We start from the raw sequence: 25,989 nt of genomic DNA on the forward strand, positions 1-25,989 counted from the left end.
CTTCAGTCCTGCTGGCACAGGGGTTTAACTCACTGTGCCACCGGGGGCTCCCCCACAGGGATGATAAAACATCAAATCATCTGGATGTCCCCTGGGCAACATCCTTGCAGGCGGTCAATTCTCCCACACCAGAAGTGACTTGCAGTTTCTCAGGTCGCTCCTGACATGACAAAAAAAAATTAGTAAAATAGTTTAAGTAATGATTTAGAAGAAGGAATTGGCAAAATCACCTCTTGGGTATTCCATGTCTTAGAAAAATCCTATGAAATTAATGGGATTGCCATAAATTAACGGTAACTTGAAGACACATATCCACACAACTATAGATTGCTTTTAACTTGAAAATTTACATACAAAAATATGTCACTAATTTTTTTTTTATGAAAGTCAGAAGTAAATTCCAGTTCTCATCCAGGAAAAAAACGGAGGAAAAATGCTTCTCAGAATTCAGAATCCTCTGAATACTCTGAAACCATCTTGATCATGATCACCTTGCAAGGAATCCCCCCCACAAAAAAAATACATTGGCATTTAATTTTTTTGCATATGATATGGGGGTGGGAGTAGCTGATGACACTATTGCTGTTAGCTAGATAGACACAGTTCTAGTTAGGAATAGTTTGCATGGATTTTCCTTTGAAAGTGTCTTAAACTCGAGTGAATGGTATAATATGTTATACTTACTTTGTACAAGTTGCTGTCTACATACATATATTTTCTGATTATATATGAGATTGTGTCAAATAATTAATTTTAAAAAAATATTTAAGAAAAAAGAAAGAAAGAAAGAAAGAAAGAAAGAAATAAATAGGAAACAAATGTTATATAGTATGTTAATCTATAAGGTTCATGTCAAAAAGAATTAATATGTAAAAGAAAACAATCCTCGTGGTGGTGGGAACTATAAATGTTGTGTATGTATTAAAATAAATATATATAATAAAAATATTAAAAAATAAAAAATAATTTAAAAAAGAATTCAGAATCCTAAAGATAAGCATGTGAGTTATTACACTGATGGCAGGAGGAAAAAAATCAGATTTTCAGTTAAATACACATTGAATCGCATTGCTGGATTACCGCCCTAACTTAAAGGGGAAGACATTTCATGAACTAAGGTGAAACTGTTTTGGGAAACAGTTGTGAAATGATCCTGTGTGGAAGAAAACAAGCTCAAAGTATTAATGTTTAAAAGCAACCGTAGCCTGCTTTTTGTTGTCGTTGCTGCTTCTAAATGGATGATTAGCACTGTTACATTGCAAACCTTCTGCTTGGACCTTCATAGCTGTGGTCCTGTATTCTACAGTAGAATTAACTGAATACAAATAATAAAGTTTTGAGTCACTTTGTTTCTGTGTTTGCTTCAACAAAGCAGCTTATCTCAGAGCAGTGAAGGTCCATAGACCTTATCACATTGATGCCCTGAAGCTTAGGAACAGCAGGGACATTCATTGGACAGCAGGGCAAACCCAGCGGGCAGAGTGGGGACCCATTGTCCCACACTCTCCATTGCACACATCACCCCACTTCCCCATCCCATGGGAGTAAGCATTATTTATTTATTTATTTACAGTATTTATAGTCTGCCCTTCTCACCCGTCAGGGGACTGGGGACAGGCTACAGTATACATATACATGGGAAACATTCAATGCCAGACAAACACAGAGGCAATTTAAGCTTCATGAGGGTAAGTTCAAATTCTGGCCACTGGGGGAGCTGTCGCTTCATGGTCATAGAATCGTAGAATCATAGAGTTGGAAGAGACCTCATGGGCCATCCAGTTCAACCCCCTGCCAAGAAGCAGGAATATTGGATTCAAAGCACCCCTGACAGTTGGCCATCCAGCCTCTGTTTAAAAGCTTCCAAAGAAGGAGCCTCCACCATACTCTGGGGCAGAGAGTTTCAGGAAGTTCTTCCTAATGTTCAGATGGAATCTCCTTTGTTGTAGTTTGAAGCCATTGTTCCGTGTCCTAGTCTCCAGGGAAGCAGAGAACAAGCTTGCTCCCTCCTCCCTGTGGCTTCTTCTCACATATTTATACATGGCTATCATATCTCCTCTCAGCCTTCTCTTCTTCAAGCTAAACATGCCCAGCTCCTAAAGCTGCTCCTCATATGGCTTGTTCTCCAGACCCTTGATCATTTTAGTTGCCCTCCTCTGGACACATTCCAGCTTGTCAATATCTCTCTTGAATTGTGGTGCCCAAAATTGGACACAATATTCCAGGTGTGGTCTAACCAAGTCGGAATAGAGGGGTAGTATTATTTCCCTAGATCTAGACGCTATGCTCCTATTGATGCAGGCCAAAATCCCATTGGCTTTTTTTGTCGCCACATCACATTGTTGGCTCCTGTTTAACTTGTTGTCCACGAGGACTCCAAGATCTTTTTCACATGTACTGCTCTCGAGCCAGGCATTGTCCCCCATTCTGAATCTTAGCATTTTGTTTTTTCTGACTAAGTGGAGTATCTTGCATTTGTCCCTGTTGAACTTCATTTTGTTAGTTTTGGCCCATCTCTCTAATTTGTCAAGATTGTTTTGAATCCTGCTCCTGTCCTCTGGAGTATTGGATATCTCTCCCAATTTGGTGTTATTTGCAAACTTGATGATCATGCCTTCTAGCCCTTCATCTAAGTCATTAATAAAGATGTTGAACAGGACCAGGTCCAGGATGGAACCCTATGGCACTCCACTCGTCACTTCTTTCCTCTGGATGAAGAGGAAGCATTGGTGAGCACCCTCTGGGTTCGTCCATTTAACCAATTCCAGATTCACCTCACCGTAGTCCCACTTGTGGCACGGAGTCCTTAATGGAGTACTTCCTCATTCTTTCACCCACTGCTGGAGATTTTTATGTTGTCATAAATTAGTTAAATTAGCCATCCCACATAAGCGGTACCTAAATTTCCTACTTAACAGATACAACTGTCTTTCGGGCTGCAAAGGTTGACAGCAAGCTAGTCAAATGGTCTGGAGCTTCGAACTCATAACCTATCAGTCAGTGGTGATTTAATGCAGCTGACTCCTAGCCCACTACACCACAACCCAGTCCACAACCCATCTTCCCCCCATGTTTCCCCCATTCTACCCTATGAGAATATGGGAAGCCTCCTGTGTTCTCCTTGCTTTGCTGTACAAAACTTCCAGCACAGTTCACAGATGAAGCCCTGCCGGAAATAGCTCTGCATCATTTAATGGGATCCGTCTGGCTCCATCCAGGAACTGTGTTGGAAGCATCATATGATGGGTCTGTTTGCTCATGTGATGAAGTGACAAGATATATTTTAAAAAATGAACCATACCTTAGCAAATTGAAAAGTTTAAACTACACAAAATTATTTAAAACAGTTTTAAACCAAACATACTTATATGGATTTGAGCAAGATTGTTAACTATGAAAAGTTTTAAGAACAAGAAGTTCTTAACTTGTCATTGATTATTGGGAAGATATTCAAAAAATACCATAGCAAATAAGGGCCTTTCCTGATTCCCCATAATATACCATTCTTGTTCATATGTCATGGAGAAACACTTCTCCAGCATACCTTACTTTTCAGGAAAGTAGTAGTATGTTTTACCGATTAGCCCATCGGCCATATCAAAACACTTGGCAAACACATTTAACACATACACATACAAAATAAAACCAACAGTGCAACAAAAGTTAAAATAAACAAGCTATCTCAGGAATGTGCATATATGAAGCAGCACTCCTTTGTTTCAAAAATCCAGGCAGGGCTTTAGTTTACTCCATTAGAGAGAGTTAAACCTATCAAGAGCAGGGCACTTATAATAAAACTTTATTTATTATTTATTTATTTCGAACATTTGTACCCCGCCCTTCTCAACACCCCCCCCCCCCCCGAGGGGGGACTCAGGGCGGCTTACGTCCGGCACAATTCAATGCCATTACATATAAATAACACATACAATAATTACTAGGCCTGGGCGGTTTCGTTCGTTAATTTTGTAATTAGTTAAATATTCGTTATTTTTAACAATTACAAAATGAATACAAAACTTATTTTCAAACCCGGAAGTGTTTTTAAATATCGAAATGGCATGCGCCAAATATTTTTGTATTTCCGTCCATTTCGGAAATACGTAAGATGGCTAGATGCTTGCTGGGAGCTCCGGGAGCCAATCAGAAGAACCCACAGAGCTGATTGCCCTGTGGGTTCTCCTGATTGGGCGGGCTCAGGGGCGGCTCAACCATTACGTGGCGCTGAGAGCGAGGGACGCGGGAAGCTATCAGAGGCCAGAGGGACCCTGCAGCTGGTGGTAAGCCTGCTCCTCCTCCTCCTCCCATCCTCCTCCTTCTCCGCCTCCAGCAGCAGCAGCAGCAGCAGGGTCCCTCTTCCTCCCCGCCCCCACCGAGCGGCGCAGCCTGCTGCTCTTGCCCTGGCTGCTCTTGCCCCGCCCCTGTGGATGGCCCCTTCCACTGCCGGCACCCCCCATCACTCCAGGCTTGACAGGGAGCCAAGGGCGGGGACAGCTCAGCTGGCCACCCCCCCGCCAGTTTCCCTGGTCATGGGGCCTTCCGTTCCTCCCCCCCCCCCAATCCTCCGACCCTTTCTCTTCCTCCTCCTCCTCAGGCCGCACCGCTCGGAGATGCCGAGGGCGAGGGGGGAGGAAGATGAGGAGGAGCGGCAGGCCCGGTTATCAGGGAGACTGGTGGGGTGGTGGCCAGCTGAGCTGTCCCTGCCCCCGGCTCCATCTCAAGCTTGGAGTGACTGGGCAGCGGTGGCAGGAAGGGGCATCCATGGGGGCGGGGCAAGAGCAGCCGGGGGCGACCTCTCCCGCCGACCTCCTCACTCCACTCCCAGCCACCCACTCCCCATGAGTATATGGCAGTGGAGAGGGAGGTTTAGGGCAATCTGCACAACTACATGATCCAGAATACCAATGGCAGGGGGATGTACAAAAACAAAAAAAAACCCCAGAGTTGATTGGATTATCACAGGGCCCTTCCAGGCAGAACTTATATCCCAGGATCTGATCCCAGGTGTTCAGTTTATCCCAGATTAAAAATTAATAATTAAATTAAAAAATATTGAAAAAATATTGGAAAAAAAAGGGCGCCATCTTTACAAAACGTTTTGTAAATATTAACAAAATTTCGTAAATACCAAACTTTTTTAAGGGAACATTTTGTAATTATTTTAAATATCGAAACAAAAAAAAAACCCAAATACAAATCGATTTTAGAAACAAATTTTTCCGTTGTTACCCAGGCCTAATAACTACATATAAATGATACAGTAGGTTAATTTTAAAATTAGTTTAAAATAAAAAGTACATTAATAAAAAGTACAATAATATAGGCTGTCTAGCCTTATGCAGAAATGAATTCAGCGAGCATAACACAATCGGAAGCCTATCCATAGTCCATTTTCCATAACCTTATCATCATTGCCATTGTCAATTGTCTGCCAGCTACCCAAAGGCCTGGTCCAATAACCACGTTTTTAATTTCCTCCTGAAGGTGAAGAGGGATGTTGTTAACCTGATTTTGCTGATCCTATCCTTAGATCCAAAAATATACACAAAATGTCCATAATGTTGGAATTCAATGTTAGTTTTCCACGTGCTCATCAAGTCCATCATAGCAGCCAAGTACTGTACTGATCCTGCATCTGCACCATCCCATCTGACATTGATAGCCCTGAGGTCATCAGGAGAGGTCCTGCTCTCACTCCCACCATTGTCTCAAGCGCGGGTGGTGGGAACGAGAGAGAGGGCCTTCTCAGTGGTAGCACTGTGGCTCTGGAACTCCCTCCCTAGGGAGGTAAAAATGGCCACCTCTATGCTATCATTTCGGAAGGAGGTTGAATCTTCCTTTGGAAGCAGGACATCCCTGAAGAAGACTAGCAGATGGACAGTTTTGTGGTGTGCACAATACTTGAGCTATATATAGCTGACCTCCAGCAATTGATTTGTTTCTTACGGCCTAATGGCTTTTAAATTGTATGTTTAATATGTTTGTATGTCAGTTTTATGTCATTTGAGCATCCACAGGCCCCATTGCTACTACTGTTGAGTCTGGTTACTGCACTTTACCCATTTCCTTGGCCCCCATTGGCTTACTTTGCACTACCTCTGGCCCGGGCATCCCAAACTGCCTAGATCCTTTCTGAAAGTCCGGCCCTAATAGTTAATCCTGGCACGAAGAATAACTTGGTTTTATTGTACAAGTGTTGTTTGACTGTTATGCTTATTTATTGATCTGTTTTGTTCTGTTCTTTTTGTTGTTGTTGTTGTTGTTGTTGTTGCTTACTCTGGATGATTTTGTGTTTTTACAATTTGGAAACTGCCCTGAGTCCCCCAGGGGAGATAGAGCAGTATATAAATAAAGTATTATTATTATTATTATTATTATTATTATTATTATTATTATATTTGTTATGGGGAATGGGAATTCTATAGTGTTCTAAATGTTGTAATTTGTCAATTGTTGCGTGGGGATTTATGTTGTAGCTCAGTGCCACCTTTACTCACTTACTTAAGTGATCCCTCATTTTCCGAGGAGATTGTCTTCCAGTGTTTTTGTGGGTCCGTATGTGGCTGTAGAGCCCTATTCTTGCTCTGTATCTTCTTCTGCAGTGAGGGCATTGGTTTCCAGGTGGAAGGCGGTCTCGGTCGGGGTTGGCTTGACGCACCTTCCTCTTGGCACACTTCTCCCTTTCGCCCTCCATTCGTGCCTCTTCAAATCCTGCAGCACTGCTGGTCACAGCTGACCTCCAGCTGGAGCTCTCAAGGGCCAGGGCTTCCCAGTTCTCAGTGTCTATGCTAGAGTTTTTAAGGTTGGCTTTGAGCCCATCTTTAAATCTCTTTTCCTGTCCATCAACATTCCATTTTCCGTTCTTGAGTTCAGAGTAGAGCAACTGCTTTGGGAGACGGTGGTCGGGCATCCGGACAACGTGGCTGATCCAGCAGAGTTGATGGCGGAGGACCATCGCTTCAGTGCTGGTGGTCTTTGCTTCTTCCAGCACACTGACATTTGTCCGCCTGTCTTCCCAAGAGATTTGCAGGATTTTCCGGAGGCAGCGCTGATGTAATCGTTCCAGGAGTTGCATGTGACGTCTGTAGACAGTCCACGTCTCACAGGCATATAGCAGGGTTGGGAGGACAACAAGCACCTTGGTATCCCTACGGATGTCCTGGTCCTCAGACACTCTGCTTCATTCGGAAAAATGCTGTGCTCGCAGAGCTCAGATGTTGTTGTATTTCGGTGTCGATGTTGACTTTGGTGGAGAGGTGGCTGCCAAGGTAGCGGAAATGATCAACATTTTCTAATGTTACACCATTAAGCTGTATCACTGGCATTGGAGAGGGGTTGGCTGGTGTCTGCTGGAACAGCACCTTGGTTTTTTCAATTTTCAATTATAGGCCAAGCTTCTCGTATGCTTCAGTGCCACCATATACCAATGGAACCTAGTCCTAAAAGTCCTAATGTTTAACACTCACTAGCATTATGAAGAAATTAAACAGCTTAGAAAATTAGATGATACCCTTTTATCAGGACCTTTTTAAAGGTTCTCAAAAAATCTTCAGTCTCAAACCCTTTTGGAATAATAAAAGAATGCGTTCGCTTATTGAGGGAAGAACAATGGGGGAGACAGCCTAGTTCTTTATATAGTTCCAGAAGTTATGGGCAGCAGCTAAAAAGGTCCTGCTTCATACCTGGTGGTGGCAGGGCTGAGAGAAGAGACTCTTCTGAGTATTCTAGGGCAACAGGAAATTCATAAAGTGAGATATCGTACATCAGAGTGGACTCACTATATATAAGATCTTTGCACTTTCCATTGTGTCCATAAAGAGACCAGCAGTGATTCAAGCCCTGCATCCATAGTCTATAGACTTGAGACTATGAAGAAACTCTGCATGTTTTTCTTTGGATCTAACTTTGTAAAAAAAAAAAAAAGAGCACAATCACCATAACACATTGAATCTGATTCTCAGTAATGAAAATCAATCCAGTAGGATACGAATGTTAATAGTACTGAAAGTCACTGAGGTGGGATTCTCTGTCTTTCATTCAGCATAATAAAGTCTGGGTTGTTGTAGATTTTTCGGGCTGTATGGCCATGTTCTAGAAGCATTCTCTCCTGACATTTTGCCTGCATCTGTGGCAAGCACCCTCAGAGCATCCTCATAACCTCCGAACATGCTTGCCATAGATGCAGGCGAAATGTCAGGAGAGAATGCTTCTGGAACATGGCCATATAGCCCGAAAAACCTACAACAACCCAGTGAATCCAGCCATGAAAGCCTTCAACAATACAGTAATAAAGTCTATTTCATTATGTTAGCCCATCCTGAAACCTGGGTCCAAATAACGTGTGCCCCTAACAATACCTGAGACTGTCCCAAAATATTCCTTGCCCCCAAAGGGACAATTGGAATAAAGTGAATTTACCTATGGTTGTAGAAAAGTCCTCTTATGGAAAGAATGCCATACAGCTTCCTTCAAAGCAGAAGGCACAGATACCAACTGAGTGAGGAATTCCTCACTGTTGGACTCATACAGTCAGGTCACACTGACCTTGATTTTATTAGCCAATATGGATAAGAGTCAAGCTTACTGATGAAGAGATTCAATGATTCAATATATTATCCACATTATAATGCTATCTCTCTTTGCCAACTGGATTGAAAGTTGTCCTTCATAATAAGAGCTGCAAGACCCAGAGGAGAGAGGGATAGTCTGAGCTAGTAATTCAATATTACCACCACACCCTGGCCTCAACTCTCAAGGAGCCAGTCTCCAGGAGTAGGATGGCATTGGAGACATGCACACTCTCCAAAACCTGAAATTATAATTATAAATTATAATTATTTACTATAATAAAATATTTATCACTTGCATTCATATATTAAATCTATATAAATAGAAATGTAATGTTCATTCATGGGATTAATACAACTCAAAAACCACTGGATGAATTGACACAAAATTTGGACACTATACCCCTAATTGATCAACAAATCATCATCACTCTTAAAAAAACCCCAAAATAGTGGAAAGGACTTAAAACCCCCAAAAAGCTAAATGATGAAAAGACAACCAATTCTCTCACACCAGAAGCAACTAGCAGTTTCTCAAGTCACTCCTGACACTAGGCTTGTTTGATATAAAAAATGGTTCAAAACTTGTTTTGGATGTAGGGGGCTGGTGGTTCGATTCTAAAGTCAATTCCGATTTTCACAGAAAAAAAATGTTCAACACTTTTTGAAACTTCAGAGACTTTCGAATCCTTCCTTAATGGTTTGAAAGTGTTATTTCCTGTTTCATTGGCTGGTCTTTACTTTGAAAGTAGTTGTTTTACTCCAGAAGGGGGGAGCAGAGGGAGGGAATTCATCCACTCTGGTTCAAAATGGCGTCCCAGGCTTGAGACATAAGCGGGGGGGGGGGGGGGGGGGGGAGGAAAGGGAGGAAATTCATCCACTCTGGTTTAAAACGGCTTCTCTGAGCCGAAGCCAGGGACCAGAAGTGGGAAAAACCTGAATCATTTGCGACTCATTTATTGCTTCATAACAGAAATGGTGGAAAAAGCTTTGGAAGGGCAAAGGGACTTCCAGTTTCCTTTAAAACTCCAAAATCGCTTCCAAAAGCAAATCTTTCCGAATTTATTCCGAATTAAGAAGATTCCGACTGAACTTAATCATGCCTACCTGATACACACACAAAAGAACCTGTTAAACTTACTGTAATTTACAAAGAACTCTTCAATTTATTGGACTCACCTGACCTTCCCTTCCACCTATTTCTAAATATCAGAGCTCAAAATAGCAACTGAGATTCAATGACCCAGCATCAAAGAAATCTTCTTATCATGAGTGAAGTAAGAAAACCACTTCAACAGAATTGTTTGGTTTTACCAAAAGTATTGCAACAGGAATAAGAGGGTGAACATGCAAAGAAAGCATATCAGGAGCTTAAATCTGAAGTAGGCATTTATGGCTATGCAAACAACTCTCTTCAATTTCCCACAAGGTAGTCACCATTTGCAGTTAGTCATCACCTGTATCTCCAGCCCCATCACTTTGCTAGTTCCAGCACAGCATTCAGATAACCTCTACCACCACTTTTCCATGACTGGAGTCATGCCCCCCCCCCCCCCCACCTCACAAATGCATATCATAAATGAGAAATCATATTTTCTTTCTTTTCACTGGTTACTGCATCCTTGCAGTGACTTTCGACAGTGTGATATAGCAGTTTCAGTGTTAGACTAGGTTTCCAGAAGATCAGAGTTTAAATCTCTTCAAAGTCACAGAAACTAGTCATACTCTGATACTAAGAGGAAAGTGATGGCAAACCTCCTTGGAATAAAACTTGCCAGGATGATCTAAAGATAAGGGTCACCATGACCTGAGTTGGAAGCACATAACAACATCAGTAATCAACAAAATCGGCATATGACCTAGTCAAAGCTGAGATACATTGCAGCAAATGATTTTTTTTTGCCTTGAAGCAATAGGAGAGAAGAAAAGGAGACTGAAAGCTCTTCTTGGGAGTTTGGAACATTTTGAGTGTTTGAATGAAATTCTCAGAAAGCTCTCAGAACTTTTATTAGGCATTAGAATGTTCTTACTCCTTATTTTTGAGCACTGTTAGGCATATAGCACACTGTTCAATTCTGGTACCCCCTACTTAATAAGAATAGAAAATATGGACAGCAAGAGCTTGTCCAAGACTTTCTACCTCATCACATGGTGCACTAGAAGCATTCTAGTATGTTAACAGGATGCCTCCTCCACGGAATCTGCCAGACGCCATCAAAGGCAACTTCCGGCAGGGCACTGTAGAAGAAGCATCCTGGCAGCATGCTAGGATTAACACAAAAGACAATGGATTCTCAAAATCGCAAAAAAACACAAATCCACTACAAGCCGTAGTACATAAATCACAGAGGTAAATGATTTTTTTGCAGCTTATATAATACAATATTAAACATATATCCAACTTATATAATACAGCATTGAGCGATATATAAGGAACAAAAAACTGTTATTTATACAGTGATTTTTACACCAGTCACAAAAGTAGAGTATTTCTTGCTGTAAAGCAGACTTCTCCTAAGGGCATAAGATCCCTTACTTTCTGTAAAGATACTACTGAGTGGAGCTTCTAGTCCCTTGTAAGAGGATATCCATGTAGAGGATTTCCTTGTCTGAGCGGCCCCTAGATAGCAATGAACCCAAACCTCTGACTATAATGGTATAATACAGGGGTCTTCAAACTAAGGCCCACGGGCCGGATACAGCCCCCCAAAGTCATTTACCCGGCCCTCGCTCAGGATCAACCTAAGTCTGAAATGACTTGAAAGCACTCAACAAGAATCCTATCTCATCAGCCAAAAGCAGGTCCACACTTCCCATTGAAATACTAATAAGTTTATATTTGCTAAAATTGTTCTTTATTTTAATTATCGTATTGTTTTAACGTGTTTTTTGCAATACAAATAAGATAGGTGCAGTGATCATAGGAATTATTTTTTTTTCAAATTATAATCCGTTCCTCCAACAGTTTGAAGGACTGTGCCCTGGCCCTCTGTTTAAAACGTTTGAAGGCCCCTGCTATAATATGTAAACTCATAATTCATGATTTCTTTCACAATACACTATACTAGACCCAATAAAGTACAACAACATTTTTTCTTTAGACTATCAGGTGAGTCAAGTTATTTGCACTTGAAATTCCTTCCCGTCAGTACATACCCATCCACTTTGCCCCTGCAAAGAAGCTTGAAATTTCTCCTAAACAACCCTTGAGAGTACAAAGACTATTCATTCAGTACCTAACTTTCAATGACACCCTTCAATGTTACTAACTGAAGTGGTGGCTGAATGAACAAAGAGATGGCATAGGAATAAATAATAACTTACAGCATCTAACAATTCCAAGGAAAAACTACATGTGATTGGTCCACTTATCTGTTACCTTTATTTTATCTTCCTGGTATGAACGGTAAACCTGAAAGTTTCCATTCTCATCCCCAGCATTTGACCCTGTTCAGTGGAGTGAATTGGGCATCAGGTTAGTGTTCTTTATTATACATTAGATTGCATGGAGATTAGACAAATGTATTTAACATGTATTCTGTGATTCAATTCTTGTTTTTCAGTTAGAATCAGTTGACTTTATATTGTCGAAGGCTTTCATGGCCGGAATCACTGGGTTGTTGTAGGTTTTTTCGGGCTATATGGCCATGGACTAGAGGCATTCTCTCCTGACGTTTCGCCTGCATCTGTGGCAAGCATCCTCAGAGGTAGTGAGGTCCTCTCAGTTTCTATTGTCTCATTCCTGTTTGTAACTATGAGTCATTTGTAAGTTGGATGTTTGAAAGGGACTGCCTATATTTAAAAGGTTTTTACCACAGGAGAAACCTTTAGTGAGTTGGTTCATATAGACTCCCCAGTCACTCTCTGGATGAACAACCAGGCCTGAGCATGAATTCTCTGCAGGCACACAGAGACACATACAGAGCTCAAGAAGGAAGGAACCACTTCTATACATCTCAACCTGTGTGTCCCCAGATATTTTGGCCTTCAACTCCCAGAAATCCTAAAAGCTGGGAGCCACAAGTTGAGAACCACAGCATTAAGGGTTCTATCTCAAGTGTAGAAAGTATCTATGGAGTGTCTTTGTGCATTGGGAACTCATTCACATGAACATCTAATGCATACTCATTGGGGAAAGTGAAGTTGGCATATGGTTTCAGTCGTACAGATTATCCAAAATCTTGGGCCCAGAAGTGTTTTCTTTGTATTTTGGAGTACTTGCATTTGTACATATGCAAATGTTCATAATAAGGGATCGTGCGGATGGGACCCAAGTCTAAATGGAAAATATATTTATGTTTCACATATTTCTTATACACATAGCCTAAAGGCAAATTCATACAATATTTTCAATAATCATGGAACCACTTGACGCCACAATTGAAATATGACTTGACATGGAAATGCTCATGATAATGTTTTTAAGGCTTTGCATGGTTTTTTATAGTCTTATATTGTATGTTAATGTTTTAACAGTATTTTATGGTTGCTTTACTTGTTATAATTGTTGAGGTATCAAATTTTTTCCAATTGTGAACTGCTCTGAGTCGCCTCTGGGCCGAGAGAGGCGGTATATAAATGTGGCAAACAAACAAACAAACAAACAAACAAACAAATAAATAAATAAATAAATATTTCAGTATTTCAGAATTCCAGATAAGAAATGGTCAAACTATAGTTGGATTTTCCTTGGAAGCCCATGATTCTCTGTGAGAAGAGATTGTGCATATTTTTTTCCAATTTGCCAGATGGGTTATCCTGTGCAAAAAAAAAAGTTTCAACTGCATCTATGGCAAGCATCCTCAGAGGTAGTGAGGTCTGTTGGAACTAGGAAAAAAGGTTTATATATCTGTGGAATGACCAGGGTGGGACAAAGGACTCTTGTCTGCTGGAGCTAGGTGTGAATGTTTCAACTGACTACCTTGATTAGCATATAAGGCAAAACGTCAGGAGAAAATGCCTCTAGACCATGGCCATATAGCCCGAAAAAACCTACAACAACCCAGTTGACTTTATCATTGTGAAAATGTTAGAATTTTTTTAAATAACTGCTGCCACATAATCCAGAAACAATATTTTATCTTCCTTTCTTCTATAATCTTCATTAAGATGAGAGAGAGAAAGAATGAAAGTAGGATTTATATTAGTGGAATGATAGAGTAACATTATCCTTGCTGCACAGCAATTGAGCATAAATACTATTTTTCTACACGTATGTATGCATGTTTGTCTGTAAATACAGATTACACATTTTAGATTCTCCCAGCAGCAACAACACAGAGACTTTCCCCACCGAAATAAGGTTGTTGAAATGTAGATAGAAAGCTTATGTTAAGTAAGTGGCATTGTATGCAAATAACTATATGCTCCAAATTCTCGTACACCAATTTCAGAATCTCACGCATTTTAGATGTATATATTTCAGTCGATTGATCTTGACATAGATGCACAGGGGGTACAGATCCTACAAATGGGAATTTTATCCCTTTTGCTTTGAATAGGGAGCTTGAGAATTGCTTTCTTCGATGCCATATATTAACCAGTCACTCTCATTTCATTGGATTGAACAGAACACTATTATAAATGGAGGGTTGTACAACACTGCTCAGGAACAGGATGTGGCCATGGATTGTTGTGATATACCTGGTCCAAGGGCTTGTTCATTCAAAAGAAGCAAAGAGAACAAAAAGAGCTGTGGATCCAGAAGCCTTTATGAACATTGTAAGTTGCCATTCAGGGCTTCATCAAAACCATTAGTAATCATTATCAGATTGCAGATGGTAGTTTCCATATAAATGAGTGGGCAAATTAGTGCTGGGTTTTTATCTAAACTTTTTATCTAAAGGCTATTCCAGTGAGGAATATAAAGGAACGATTTGGGTGACAGTGTGCAGTTCTTTAAGGGTTTTCTTAATTTATGGACTAAAGAACTGAGTAGCCCACCCTACTGAAGCTAGCAACGAATACTGTCACCTGTATAGCAATATTTTATTTTATTAAAAATATGTTTACTGAGTATAAGTGTTCCATTTTACACATTATGACAGTGTTTCTCAATCTGGGGGTCAGGACCCGGGAGGGGGGTTGCAAGGGGTGTCAGAGGGGTCACCAAAGATAATCAGAAAACACAGTATTTTCTGTTGGTCATGGGGGTTCTGTGTGGGAAGTTTGGCCTAATTCTATTGTTGGTGGGATTCAGAATGCTCTTTGATTATAGGTGAACTATAAATCCCAGCAACTACAACTCCCAAATGTCAAGGTCTATTTTTCCCAAACTCCACCAGTACTAAAATTTGGGCATATTGAGTATTCGTGCCAAGTTTGGTCCATATCCATCATTGTCTGAGTCCACAGTGCTCTCTGGATGTAAGTGGACTACAACTCCAAAACTCAAGGTAAATGCCCACCAAATTCTTCCAGTATTTTCTGTTGGTCATGGGAGTTCTGTGTCGGAAGTTTGGCCCAATTCTATTGTTGGTGGGGTTCAGAGTGCTTTTTGACTGTAGACTAACTATAAATCCCAGCAACTACAACTCCCAAATGACAAAATCAATCCACCCTCCAACCTCACCAGTATTCAAATTTTGGCGTATTGGGTATTTGTGCCCATTTTGGTCCAGTGAATGAAAATATATCCTGCATATCAGATATTCACATTACAATTCACAACAACAGCAAAATTATAGTTATGAAGTAGCAACAAAAATAATTTTATGGTTGGGGGGTCACTACAACATGAGGGGTTGTGGCATTAAGAAGGTTGAGAAACACTGCAATACTGAGATATATCAATTTTCATATAATAAACCAATTTGATCCTACTTGATAGGATGAATGTACTAGCCTGAGAAGTGGCTGCTTCATTGGCCCTGCCATGAATGGGGAGGTTGGGAAGGAGAATGGGGAATGTAGAATAGATAAGAGCATCTGGAGGTGTTTTGAGAATCGAAACTGTAGTCATGTTTTGGGAACTGAAAGTAGAAACTGTGAGCTTGACTTTTGACCAGAAAGGGGGGTGGCGGCGAATAGTGTCTTGATATATACAAGGGTATGGGTGGGGACAATTTAGAACTGACTTTCTCTGACTCTGGCAAAAAGTGAAAATAAAGACTTTGTTTCCAGTGATCATCATTGTGAGCTTGTCTTAATTCCAAAGATCTTCCAGGTTCTGACAGTACTTTAAAATTTTTCCCTTATTTTTTTCTCTAAACTAATCCCTTCATTCACCCTCCTACATAAAACTAAAAATATATTTTTAAAAAGGAAAAGAAAATTTAAAATCAACTTCCCAAATTCCCACTCAGACATGTCTTGTTGTCCCATTATATACACACACACACTAGCCGCCCCCTGCCACGCAGTGCTGTGGCCCACTCTGATGGTCATGGGGGTTCTGTGTGGGAGATTTGGCCCAACTACAACTCCAAAACCAAAGGACACTGCCCACCAAACCCTTCCACTATTTTCTGTTGGTCATGGGAGAACTGTGTGCCACATTTGGTTCAGTTCCATCATTGGTGGAGTTCAGATAGCTCTTTGATTGTAGGTGAACTATAAATCCCAGCAACTACAACTCCCAAATGACAAAATCAATTTTTTTGAGTGAAGGACATATATTGGGTTATTAGGTGTCTTGTGTCCAAATTTGGTGTTAATTCCCCCAGTGGTTTTTGAGTTATGTGAATACCACAAACAAACATTACATTTATGTATACACACACACACACAAACAATTTCTATCTTCATTTCTTACAAAAATTCAAACCAACAAATAACTTCACATTCTTATTCTTTTTGATGGAAGTTATAAAAGGTTTCCAGTAATTTAAATATGTGTCTATTGACTTCTCTTGATTTCTTTTAAAGTTATTTTTCCAAACTGCTTCTGTGTCAAACATCTTCCATTCCAAATACCAACTATCAATTTCATGAGCCTTAGCAATATTACACAAAGCACTAATGGACACTGGGTGTATGTGTGTGTGTGATGAAACATGTCATGGAGAATGGCAGATGTAGGAGTAAGATATGACTTTACTCAATAGTTGTATTTATGCTGACACAGAGGAATGTCTGTTAGCAACCTTACTTTCACACAACATGATTTTTTTTAAAGATCTCAAAACAGTGGAAATCATCCCCTTGCTTTTATTCATATTTGTTTTCATTGAAATTCATGTATTCCCACCACATTTATGATGATCCTACAAAATCTGGAAATTTATATACCCTTATGTGGCATATAATTGTGTTTTTATCTAATTGTTATATTTTGCTATGTTTTATTTTAATTGTGTTTTTTGTTTTAATTGATAGTTTTGCTTTGATGTTTTGTGGATATTTTGTCCCTTGTTTAAGCCACCACAAGTCCCTTCAGGGAGATGGAGGTGGGGTATAAAAATGAAGTTATTATTATTATTATTATTATTATTAAAGACGTTTTGGAATAACATTATGTCCTACCTTTATCTGTTGTATAAAAGGAACTATGAATTGAAGAACACGATAAGGATTTTCAAGACTTTCTTTTTTATATAAATATTTTTTTATTCAGGAAAACAAACCTACAATCAAACAAAGACATATACAGAAAGACAGAATTCACAAAGCAAAAAAGACCACATCTCCCTTACAAAATACAACAGTTTTTTAAAATACAAAACACAATCGTAAGCTACTAATAAACTCAATCTAACACTTGTTCTAACCACTCTACACAACCCTACTAAACACATCTTACATAGGTAAGGGTTTTCCCCTGACATTAAGTCTAGTCGTGTCTGACTCTAGGGGTTGGTGCTCATATTTATTTCTAAGTCAAAGAGCCGGCATTGTCAGTAGACACCTCCAAGGTCATATGGCTGGCATGGAGTACTGTTACCTTCCCGCAGAAGTGGTACCTATCGATCTACTCACATTTGCATGTTTTTGAACTGCTAAGTTGCCAGAAGCTGGGGCTAACAGCGGGAGCTCATCCTGCTCCCCGGATTTGAACCACTGACCTTTTAGTCAACAAATTCAGCAGCTCAGCGGTTTAACCCACTGTGCCACCGGGGGCTCAACATCTTACATATAGAACAATAAAAATTAATCTATGAGTCTCACACTCTCTGGCTATTGGTTTTCACTTCTCCATTTGCTGTTCCCTTGAAATATCTCTATAGCACCACCCATCTACCTTTTAATAGCATTCTTCTAAGTGAAAAAACCAATAGTAGAATTTTGTCCTTGATGTAAAAATATTATAAATAAAATCTCATCCTTTCTTGACATTGGTCAAGAATTTCTCCTGATACTCAGAACTTGTTTTCTTGACAGATGCAGCCTTGGCTCTTTTCTCTACACAATATAAACTTTTGCCTAAGTCATGACTCTCTCAAAGGATCTTTCATACAGTTTGAAAACAGAGGCGCCAGCAGAGTTTGGAAACAGAGACCCTAGCTAACCAGGTGTTGTGTAGCTTCAAGTAGCCATAAGTAGTGAATCTTACCTTGTAGGCCGGAAAGGAAGCCTGGATAACAGTGTGGCAATCCTCCATTTTGGGAGTGTATGCCAGGCAGGCAGCCATCTTGAGTGAGGATAGTTAGAAGATGGGAGGAGTTTAGAGTCTCCTAGGATTGGCCAGAGCAGTTGGGAGGAGCCAAGTCTTAAGAGGGAAAAGATTTCAGCTTCTGTGAGAGTTGAGAACTGGGTGCTGGTGTGTGAAGAAGGGTTTTTGAAACTGGGTTTTCAGGGAGAGAGTGTGTGTTAGATAGTGCTGTGAGCTGACAGGAAAAAGGTCAGACAGCAATCTGATTTCTTGTGGGAGTTAGCACAAGAGATTGGCTCTCTAGGCTGGGTTAGTTAGCAGAAAGAACTCTAGGGAAGAGTTAGTTAATAACCCAGGGGACTACCTAGGATAGGTTAGTCAGTACTCATTACTATTTCTCTGAAGTAGCGTGAGTGTTTTTGTTACCAACAGCTAGATCTGTTTGTTTAGCTCTGTCTGTAACTACGTGCATAAATATTTTCAAGTAACCATCAAGCCGAAGTACTTTTGTAACAAGTCACACTTTTGTACCTCTCGAAAGTAGTTGGTTGTCTGTTTTTATAAATAAATCTTTTTCTATTTAACTTTCAAAAAGATCTCTACTGTTCCTCATTCCATCAACAAGCCTTTGTGATAATCCCAACATTTTTAACATCCTGATACTACAGAAAAGCCTCTTATCAAACAGTCATTTTGGAAACCAGGGGAAAAAGCAGTGTTGGCAGGTTTACCTCAAATACTCATTTTAAAAATCCTAAAACTACTTAGGTTGGTGACAGCTTTAATTCAGAAGAAGGTCAAAGACAAGCAGTGTCCATTCTACCATAACACCTAACCATCATCATCTCACTACTATATTAGAGGCACAGGGGTGGGTTTTTTGAAGAAAAGGAAATCTTTGGGGGAAGATCCATCCTGTCCAGACATAATACTATTAAGCCTCCAGCCTTGCGTCACTGACTGTGATATAATCCTTTGTACTGGTGTCCAGTGGTATGATATTACATATAATCCTTTACAGTGGTGTTCAGCTGTGGGATATATTATAGTATATACGTTCTAATTGGTGCCAGTGGCGGGATATGTTATACATACTTTATTACACCATACGATAGAGTTATGGCAAATATGACTTTCCCTTACCTTTGCACTATTCTCTGAAGATAAGTCCCTCTTGCTTCAATTGTTTTTTTTAATCTATACCTGTTATGCACAGTATAAACAACGTAGAGCAAATATTAGGATTCCCAACACCATTTTCCCTTTCCTAAACCAAATGCTTCCTTGTTGTTGTTCATTCGTTCAGTCGTCTCCAACTCTTTGTGACCTCATGGACCAGCCCACGCCAGAGCTCCCTGTCAGCCGTCACCACCCCCAGCTCCTTCGAGGTCAGTCCAGTTACTTCAAGGATGCCATCCATCCATCTTGGCCTTGGTCGGCCCCTCTTCCTTTTTCCTTCTATTTTCCCCAGCATCATTGTCTTCTCTAGGCTTTCCTGTCTCCTCACAATGTGGCCAAAGTACTTCAACCTTGTCTCTAGTATCCTTCCCTCCAATGAGCAGTCGGGCCTTATTTCCTGGAGGATGGACTGGTTGGATCTTCTCGCAGTCCAAGGCACTCTCAGAACTTTCCTCCAACACTACAGCTCAAAAGCATCGATCTTCCTTCGCTCAGCCTTCCCTAAGGTCCAGCTCTCACATCTGTAGGTTACTACAGGGAATACCATGGCTTCGACTAGGCGGATCTTTGTTGCCAGTCTGATGTCTCTACTCTTACATTGAAGTAATCTATGAACTGGGATAAATATAATATGTTCACATTTATTGCTAACTCCATATTCAGCTAAAGAAAATGCATGACATGATGCAATTGTACTCAGTATTTTCGTGTCCATGGGGAAAAGTGAACTCTGAAACAGAATAGTGAACTGAAGTTTACTGTGTAATTAAATATTCAAAGTGCAATAGTTATTACCACACATTTATTGCAACATACACAAACGTACTGACAATTCCCTAAAAATATATTATACTGTTCTTCACTAATCCATATTATTTTGCAAACACATTTGATTGCCACATATTGTAAGCAGAACCCTTCAACAGAAAACAACCATATTCTCTCTCTCTCTCTCTTGCAGCATGAACTTATTACACACAAAGGTTATCCCAGTGAGGAATATAAAGTGGTGACGGAAGATGGATATATACTTACCATTAACAGAATACCATTTGGTATTAAGAATCAAGGGAATACAGGTATTTTTCATCTGTGATGAAACATGATGCAAAGTAGAGATGATACGAAGTGAATTAAAGAGTAGATAGATGTAATAAAACAATGCAATTAGTTTTGTTGCCAAAATCACATTCATTAAAGGCTTATGGGAAGGTATTACTTTTCTCCTTCTCTGTTGGGGGAATCGTGTTTCATGCAACAAGATTTAGATTCAGATGCTACTTGTGGCATTTACAATGCAAGGAATTGCACATAAGGAAAGCACCAAAAGTACCTGTGCTGATTAAGGGCCTGTGCTGGTTAAGAAAGAAATCAGATTTTGAAAATGTGATTATCTATAGTATTTAGCCATATCCTCACATGTTTGCAGAGAGATGACAACAGCAATTCAGAGCAGGGATCTGAGTATCATGACACCACCTAGCATGGTGGGACTATCATCTGCTAAGGTAGGGCAGTTCCAGACAGGACTTTGATGCGCACCCAAGCGGGTTAAAAAAACCAATTGAGCCTGCATTACACTCCACACATACTCCACAAAGCTATTGCTTTTCTGGGGGGGGGGGGGGGGGTGTCCACCTGGACACTAAAGAATACCCCGCTCCCCGAAAAACCTTAAAAAAAACTTACCCGGCAGGCATTTCCATACTGATTGATTTTAATGTATATGTTGTGTTAATAGTTTATGCCTATGTTTTTGTTTTATACTGTATCTTTTGCATTAATTTGCATTTGTGGAAACCGGGCAGTATATAAATAAAGTATATCAATGTATATAAATAAAGTATTACTACTACTACTACTACTACTGCCGGCCCTCTCCTGGTGCATAGAAATAACATGCTAGGAGGGGGGGGGGCAGAAGTGATTTTCCTCCTCCGCCATTCTCCTGGCGCATCATTTCTATGCACCAGGAGAGTGTCAGCAGCAGAGAAATGCTGGTCGGGTAAGTTATTTTTTCTTTTTAAGGCTTTTGGTAGGGGTGGTGACTGTCTTGGGTTTTTCAGGATCCAGGAACCCAAAAATACTGAGACAGCTGTGTGGATTGGGTCTGGAAGTCACATGACGTGATCCGCAGGCCCAATCCACACAGCACCCACAGCCAGAAAGACCCGGGTCTTCTGAAAGATCCAGGTCTACCCAGCTGTCAAATTACTTCAGCACAAAGCAGGAATTTGCTGCTTTATGCCAAAGGAATTCGTTTTTACTTGAGGTATTGTTTGGACACCCAGGTCGAGGGAGGGTGTGGATTTGCCCATAGTTTGCTCAACCTTTGAGTAACTCTTGCTGTCATGAACTGTTTTCTAACATTGTGTTTCTTCTCCAGTTTCAAAACCAGTGGTGTTTCTAATGCATGGTTTACTGGGTGATGGAAGCAACTGGATTTTGAATTTGGATCACAATAGTTTGGGCTTCATCCTGGCAGATGCTGGTTATGATGTTTGGCTTGGAAACAATAGAGGAAACATCTGGTCCAGAAGCCACCAAAATCTGTCTATATCTCAAGATGAATTTTGGGCTTTCAGGTATATTTAACTTGTAATCATTGTAATTTACAGTGATGGCAATTACAATTAAGAGCCTGAATATATTACAAGCGCAACAGTGCAGTCTGAAAATGTATTTATCTAACAAACTATCTCAGGCAACAGAATTGGTTGGTTAAAGGACCACAATCTGTTCTCTCATTAGTTTCTATTTAGGCTGAAAAGTGTTGATGTTTCATAATACCAGTTTTCTCTCCCTTTTTTATTTAAAGAGTATAAATTCATTCCTGATTTGTAGTGACAATGACACTAGTCACCAACATATGTAATAAGCTAGTTCTGAAAGTAGATTTTGTAATCTTATCAATAGGTTTTTTCCTTTCCTCTAGTTTTGATGAGATGGCAAAGTATGATCTTCCAGCTATGATCAACTTCATACTACAGAAAACTGGACAACAGCAGCTATATTATGTTGGGTATTCACAGGGCGCTGCAATAGGTATGTTACTTCAAATAAAATGTAAATCAAATACTTTGGTGAGCCACATTATGTTAAATATAGAAGGTTGGATTTTTAAATGATGCCAAGGACGAAAATGCAAAGCACTTTTTCAGCAATGCTATACAATTGTAATGGACTGTTTTGACTTAAGAGCTGGATAACTTTCATTCAGGAATCACCCCCAACCATATACATTTTATATTACTATAAATGTGGACTGAGAGGGGAGCCAAAATAAGAGAGAACTACATGAATAGTGTTTGAATTGAAATATGGCCATCAAGTAAGCTTTAATTAAGCAGCTGAGTTTGGTTACACATGGGTTTTACCAGAAAACTTACCAGGACACACATTTACAGACTTGAATTCCTTCCAAACAGGGCTTATATCCCAGGATCTGATCCCAGATTTTTTGCTTTAAACTGGATTATGAGTCCACACTGCCAGATAATCTGGGATAAACAGAAAACCTGGAATCAGATCCTGGGTTAAAGGCCCTGTCTGGAAGAGCTATCACTTCCAGCTTTCAGTAGTTTATAAGATAATGATATCTACAGTGAAAGGATGTTTATCTACATAATTTGATTCATAGTCATCTACAGAAAGTCCCTCCATTAGAAAATGGAAGATAAATCTTCCATTAGCAAATGGAATTTCACCGGTGGTAGCTATCTCTGCACCTTTTTTACACATCTATATAAATAAAAATGTAATGTTCGTTCATGGGATTAACATAACTCAAAAACCACTGGCGAATTGACATCAAATTTGGACACAAGACCCCTAGTAGGCCAACAAGCGACCATCACTCATAAAAACATTGAAAAACACAGCAGAAGAGACTTTAAAAAAGCTGAGAGAGAAGCTTCTACAACTCTCCACCATGCTGCTGGCAACTTTAAAACCTTGCAGCACAGACTGGTAAGAAAAGCTGAGAGAGGAGCCTCCAGTGAATGGCTGCATTGGGCTGCTTCTATATTGGACCTTTTCCATCATCATCCCCTCTGGCATCGCTGCTGCAGTGTTCAAACCAGACAGGCAGTCTTGGGGCCTCCTCCACCATCTCCCCCTTGGCTGTTGTGTTACAACACTGCCTTGTTCAACCACCATTGTCGTTGCTGCCCTTGGAGGAGATGCTATGGCTTAATATAGTTCAGTGTTTGAACTTTTATTAACATGTCACCCCCATGCTCCCCCCCCCCCCAGACCAAATGGACTGGTCTGGGTTAAATAGACAGGAGAAGCTGGATGCCTTTTGGGAATCTTTCATCATCCCATTGGGCCTTCCTTAAGGGCAATTGGGTGTGGGGTGGATTGGACTAATTTTAGGTGGGGGTGGGCGGTATGTGACAATGTTTTGAGGGTGCTGACCTGTTATTTATCAGGGTTTGGGCCGTTTAAGCCACTGGACTGTAAGACCTGTAATCATGCTTCAATGCAATGTAATTTTGATATGTTTGAAATGTTTTAATATGTTTTAATCATTTGAAATACTATTTTAATTTATATATTTGTGTTTCTTACAGTTTTATAATATTGTGTTCAATTGATATTGTTATTATCTGAATCTGGCATTGAATTGTTGCCATAGTTTGTAAGCCACCCTGAGTCCCCTTCGGGGTGAGAAGGGTGTGGTATAAGTACAGTAAATAAATAAATAAATAATAAAAAGCCAAAAACCAAAAAAAAAAAAAAAAGCATTACAACGCATACACAAAACCACATATACACACAAATCACACATATATACAAATACACACACACATATACACAAGACACATATACACAGGCTGGGCCGCAGCAACACGTGGCAGGGGATGGCTAGTCTTCCATAAAATCCTAAATGGATGCCAGAACCCCAGGACTTTGAAAGGCAGATTTTTACAATCTGCATTGCAGTCATTTTTGCCAGATTTTGCAGGGCCCTTCCAGATAAACCCTATATCCCAGGATCTGATCCCAGGTTTTCTGCTTTAAACTAGATTATATGAGTTCACGCTACCAGACAATCTGGGATTAACAGAAAACCTGGGATCAGGTCCTGGGATATAGGACCTGTCTGGATGGGCCCTTGTCGATGAAGGGAGGCAATTGAGACTGGTGGTTCAAAATCCATTTTAGGCATCTAGACATTTTGATCACCACATAGCCACTCCCCCCAAATTATCTATTGCATTAAAACATTTTCTGGTGACTTTTACAAACATGTCAGTATCAACAGCTAAAAAGAAATCTTGGAAAGCATGTGCCATGGGCACTGGTGATAGCAGTGCTCCAGGTACAAGAAAAGTTTTGAAAGGAAAGATATTATATTGAAAATATGAAGTTAAAGATGACCAAGTTAAAGCAATTTTGCAAGGAGTTGAAAAATATCGTTTATTTATTTATTTATTTACTGTATTTGTATACCGCTTTCTCAGCCCACAAAGCGATTTACAGGGCAAAGTTCAATGCCCACAATACCATAAATACAATAAAAACATTAACATATAATAAAAACCATAACAAAATCAATAAAATATGAATCAATAAAACATAAATCATTAGTGTCTCCTTGTTAAAAACATTGTCCGGTCCCATAGTCGTTCCATTTTCCTATGTCAGTTACTCTGCATTTGCAAACGCTTGCTCAAATAGCCACATCTAGGCTTTTTTCCGGAATGTTAAAAGGGAGGTGGCTGATCTAATATCTATAGGGAGGGCGTTCCACAGCCGAGAGGCCACCACGAAGAAGGCCCTGTCTCTCGTCCCCACCAAATGTACTTGTGATGAAGATGGTAATGAGAGCAGGGCCTCCCCAGACAATCTTAAGGTCCTAGATGGTTCATAAGGGGAGATGTGTTCAGACAGGTAAGTTGGGCCAAAACCATTTAGGGCTTTATGGGCTAAAGCCAGCACTTTGAATTGTGCCCAGTAGCAAACTGGCAGCCAGTGGAGCTGGCGCAGCAGAGGAGTTGTATGCTCCCTCAGCGCCGCTCCTGTTATTTATTTATTATTTATTTACTTCATTTATATACCGCTATTCTCAGCCCTTAGGCGACTCAAAGCGGTTAACACCAGCAATTTCAATGTCCACATTACAAAACCATTAGAACATTTAAGAACAATAGCATAACAACAATTAAACATCAATATGACAAATCATTCGCGTCTCATCAATAGAATCAGAATCCAATCTCATCATCCGTTATTCCGTGTTAGCAATATGGGTGCCATCCATTGGACCATTTGAAGCTTCTGGACAGTCTGTTGTTTCTGTGATGAGAGTGGTATGTATCTATGTGAGACAGCATACATATCTAAGAAAAATGAGAGGGAAAAAAACACATGATGGAGGTGAAAAAAAAGGTATTTTCCAGTATGATATATATATTTTTGTTTGAGGCCAATATTTAATTTTTATAATTAAAAATTTGGTGGGACACAAGGCACCTGTGATCTTTATTGATTTTTCTTTTGTGTCTTTGACTTTTTCTCCCAGGATTCATAGCTTTTTCAACAATGCCAGAGTTAGCTCAGAAGGTGAAAATGTTTTTTGCCTTAGCTCCTGTGACTAGAATTAAATATGCCAGAAGTCCTGCAACAATACTCTTAAGTCTTCCAGTAAGCTCACTCAGGGTATGTATTGTTTCTACATCCCACAAATTTGGATTATTTTCCCAATGT

The 25,989-nt window shown here is 40.1% G+C and overlaps 1 protein-coding gene across 1 annotated transcript in view; it reads left to right on the top strand.

Moving 5' to 3' along the window:
- The first annotated feature begins 14,150 nt into the window (after positions 1–14,150).
- The window catches only part of LOC132770163 (lipase member M-like), a 28,506-nt gene continuing 16,667 nt past the window's right edge, over positions 14,151–25,989 (top strand). Inside the window, exons 1-5 of the mRNA XM_067466259.1 lie at positions 14,151–14,288; positions 20,237–20,354; positions 21,662–21,860; positions 22,211–22,320; positions 25,805–25,941. Coding sequence (XP_067322360.1) covers positions 14,151–14,288; positions 20,237–20,354; positions 21,662–21,860; positions 22,211–22,320; positions 25,805–25,941 — 702 coding nt within the window. The remainder of the gene's footprint in view (positions 14,289–20,236; positions 20,355–21,661; positions 21,861–22,210; positions 22,321–25,804; positions 25,942–25,989) is intronic.

Source organism: Anolis sagrei, chromosome 3, assembly GCF_037176765.1.
Source record: "Anolis sagrei isolate rAnoSag1 chromosome 3, rAnoSag1.mat, whole genome shotgun sequence".
Classification (NCBI taxonomy): domain Eukaryota; kingdom Metazoa; phylum Chordata; class Lepidosauria; order Squamata; family Dactyloidae; genus Anolis; species Anolis sagrei.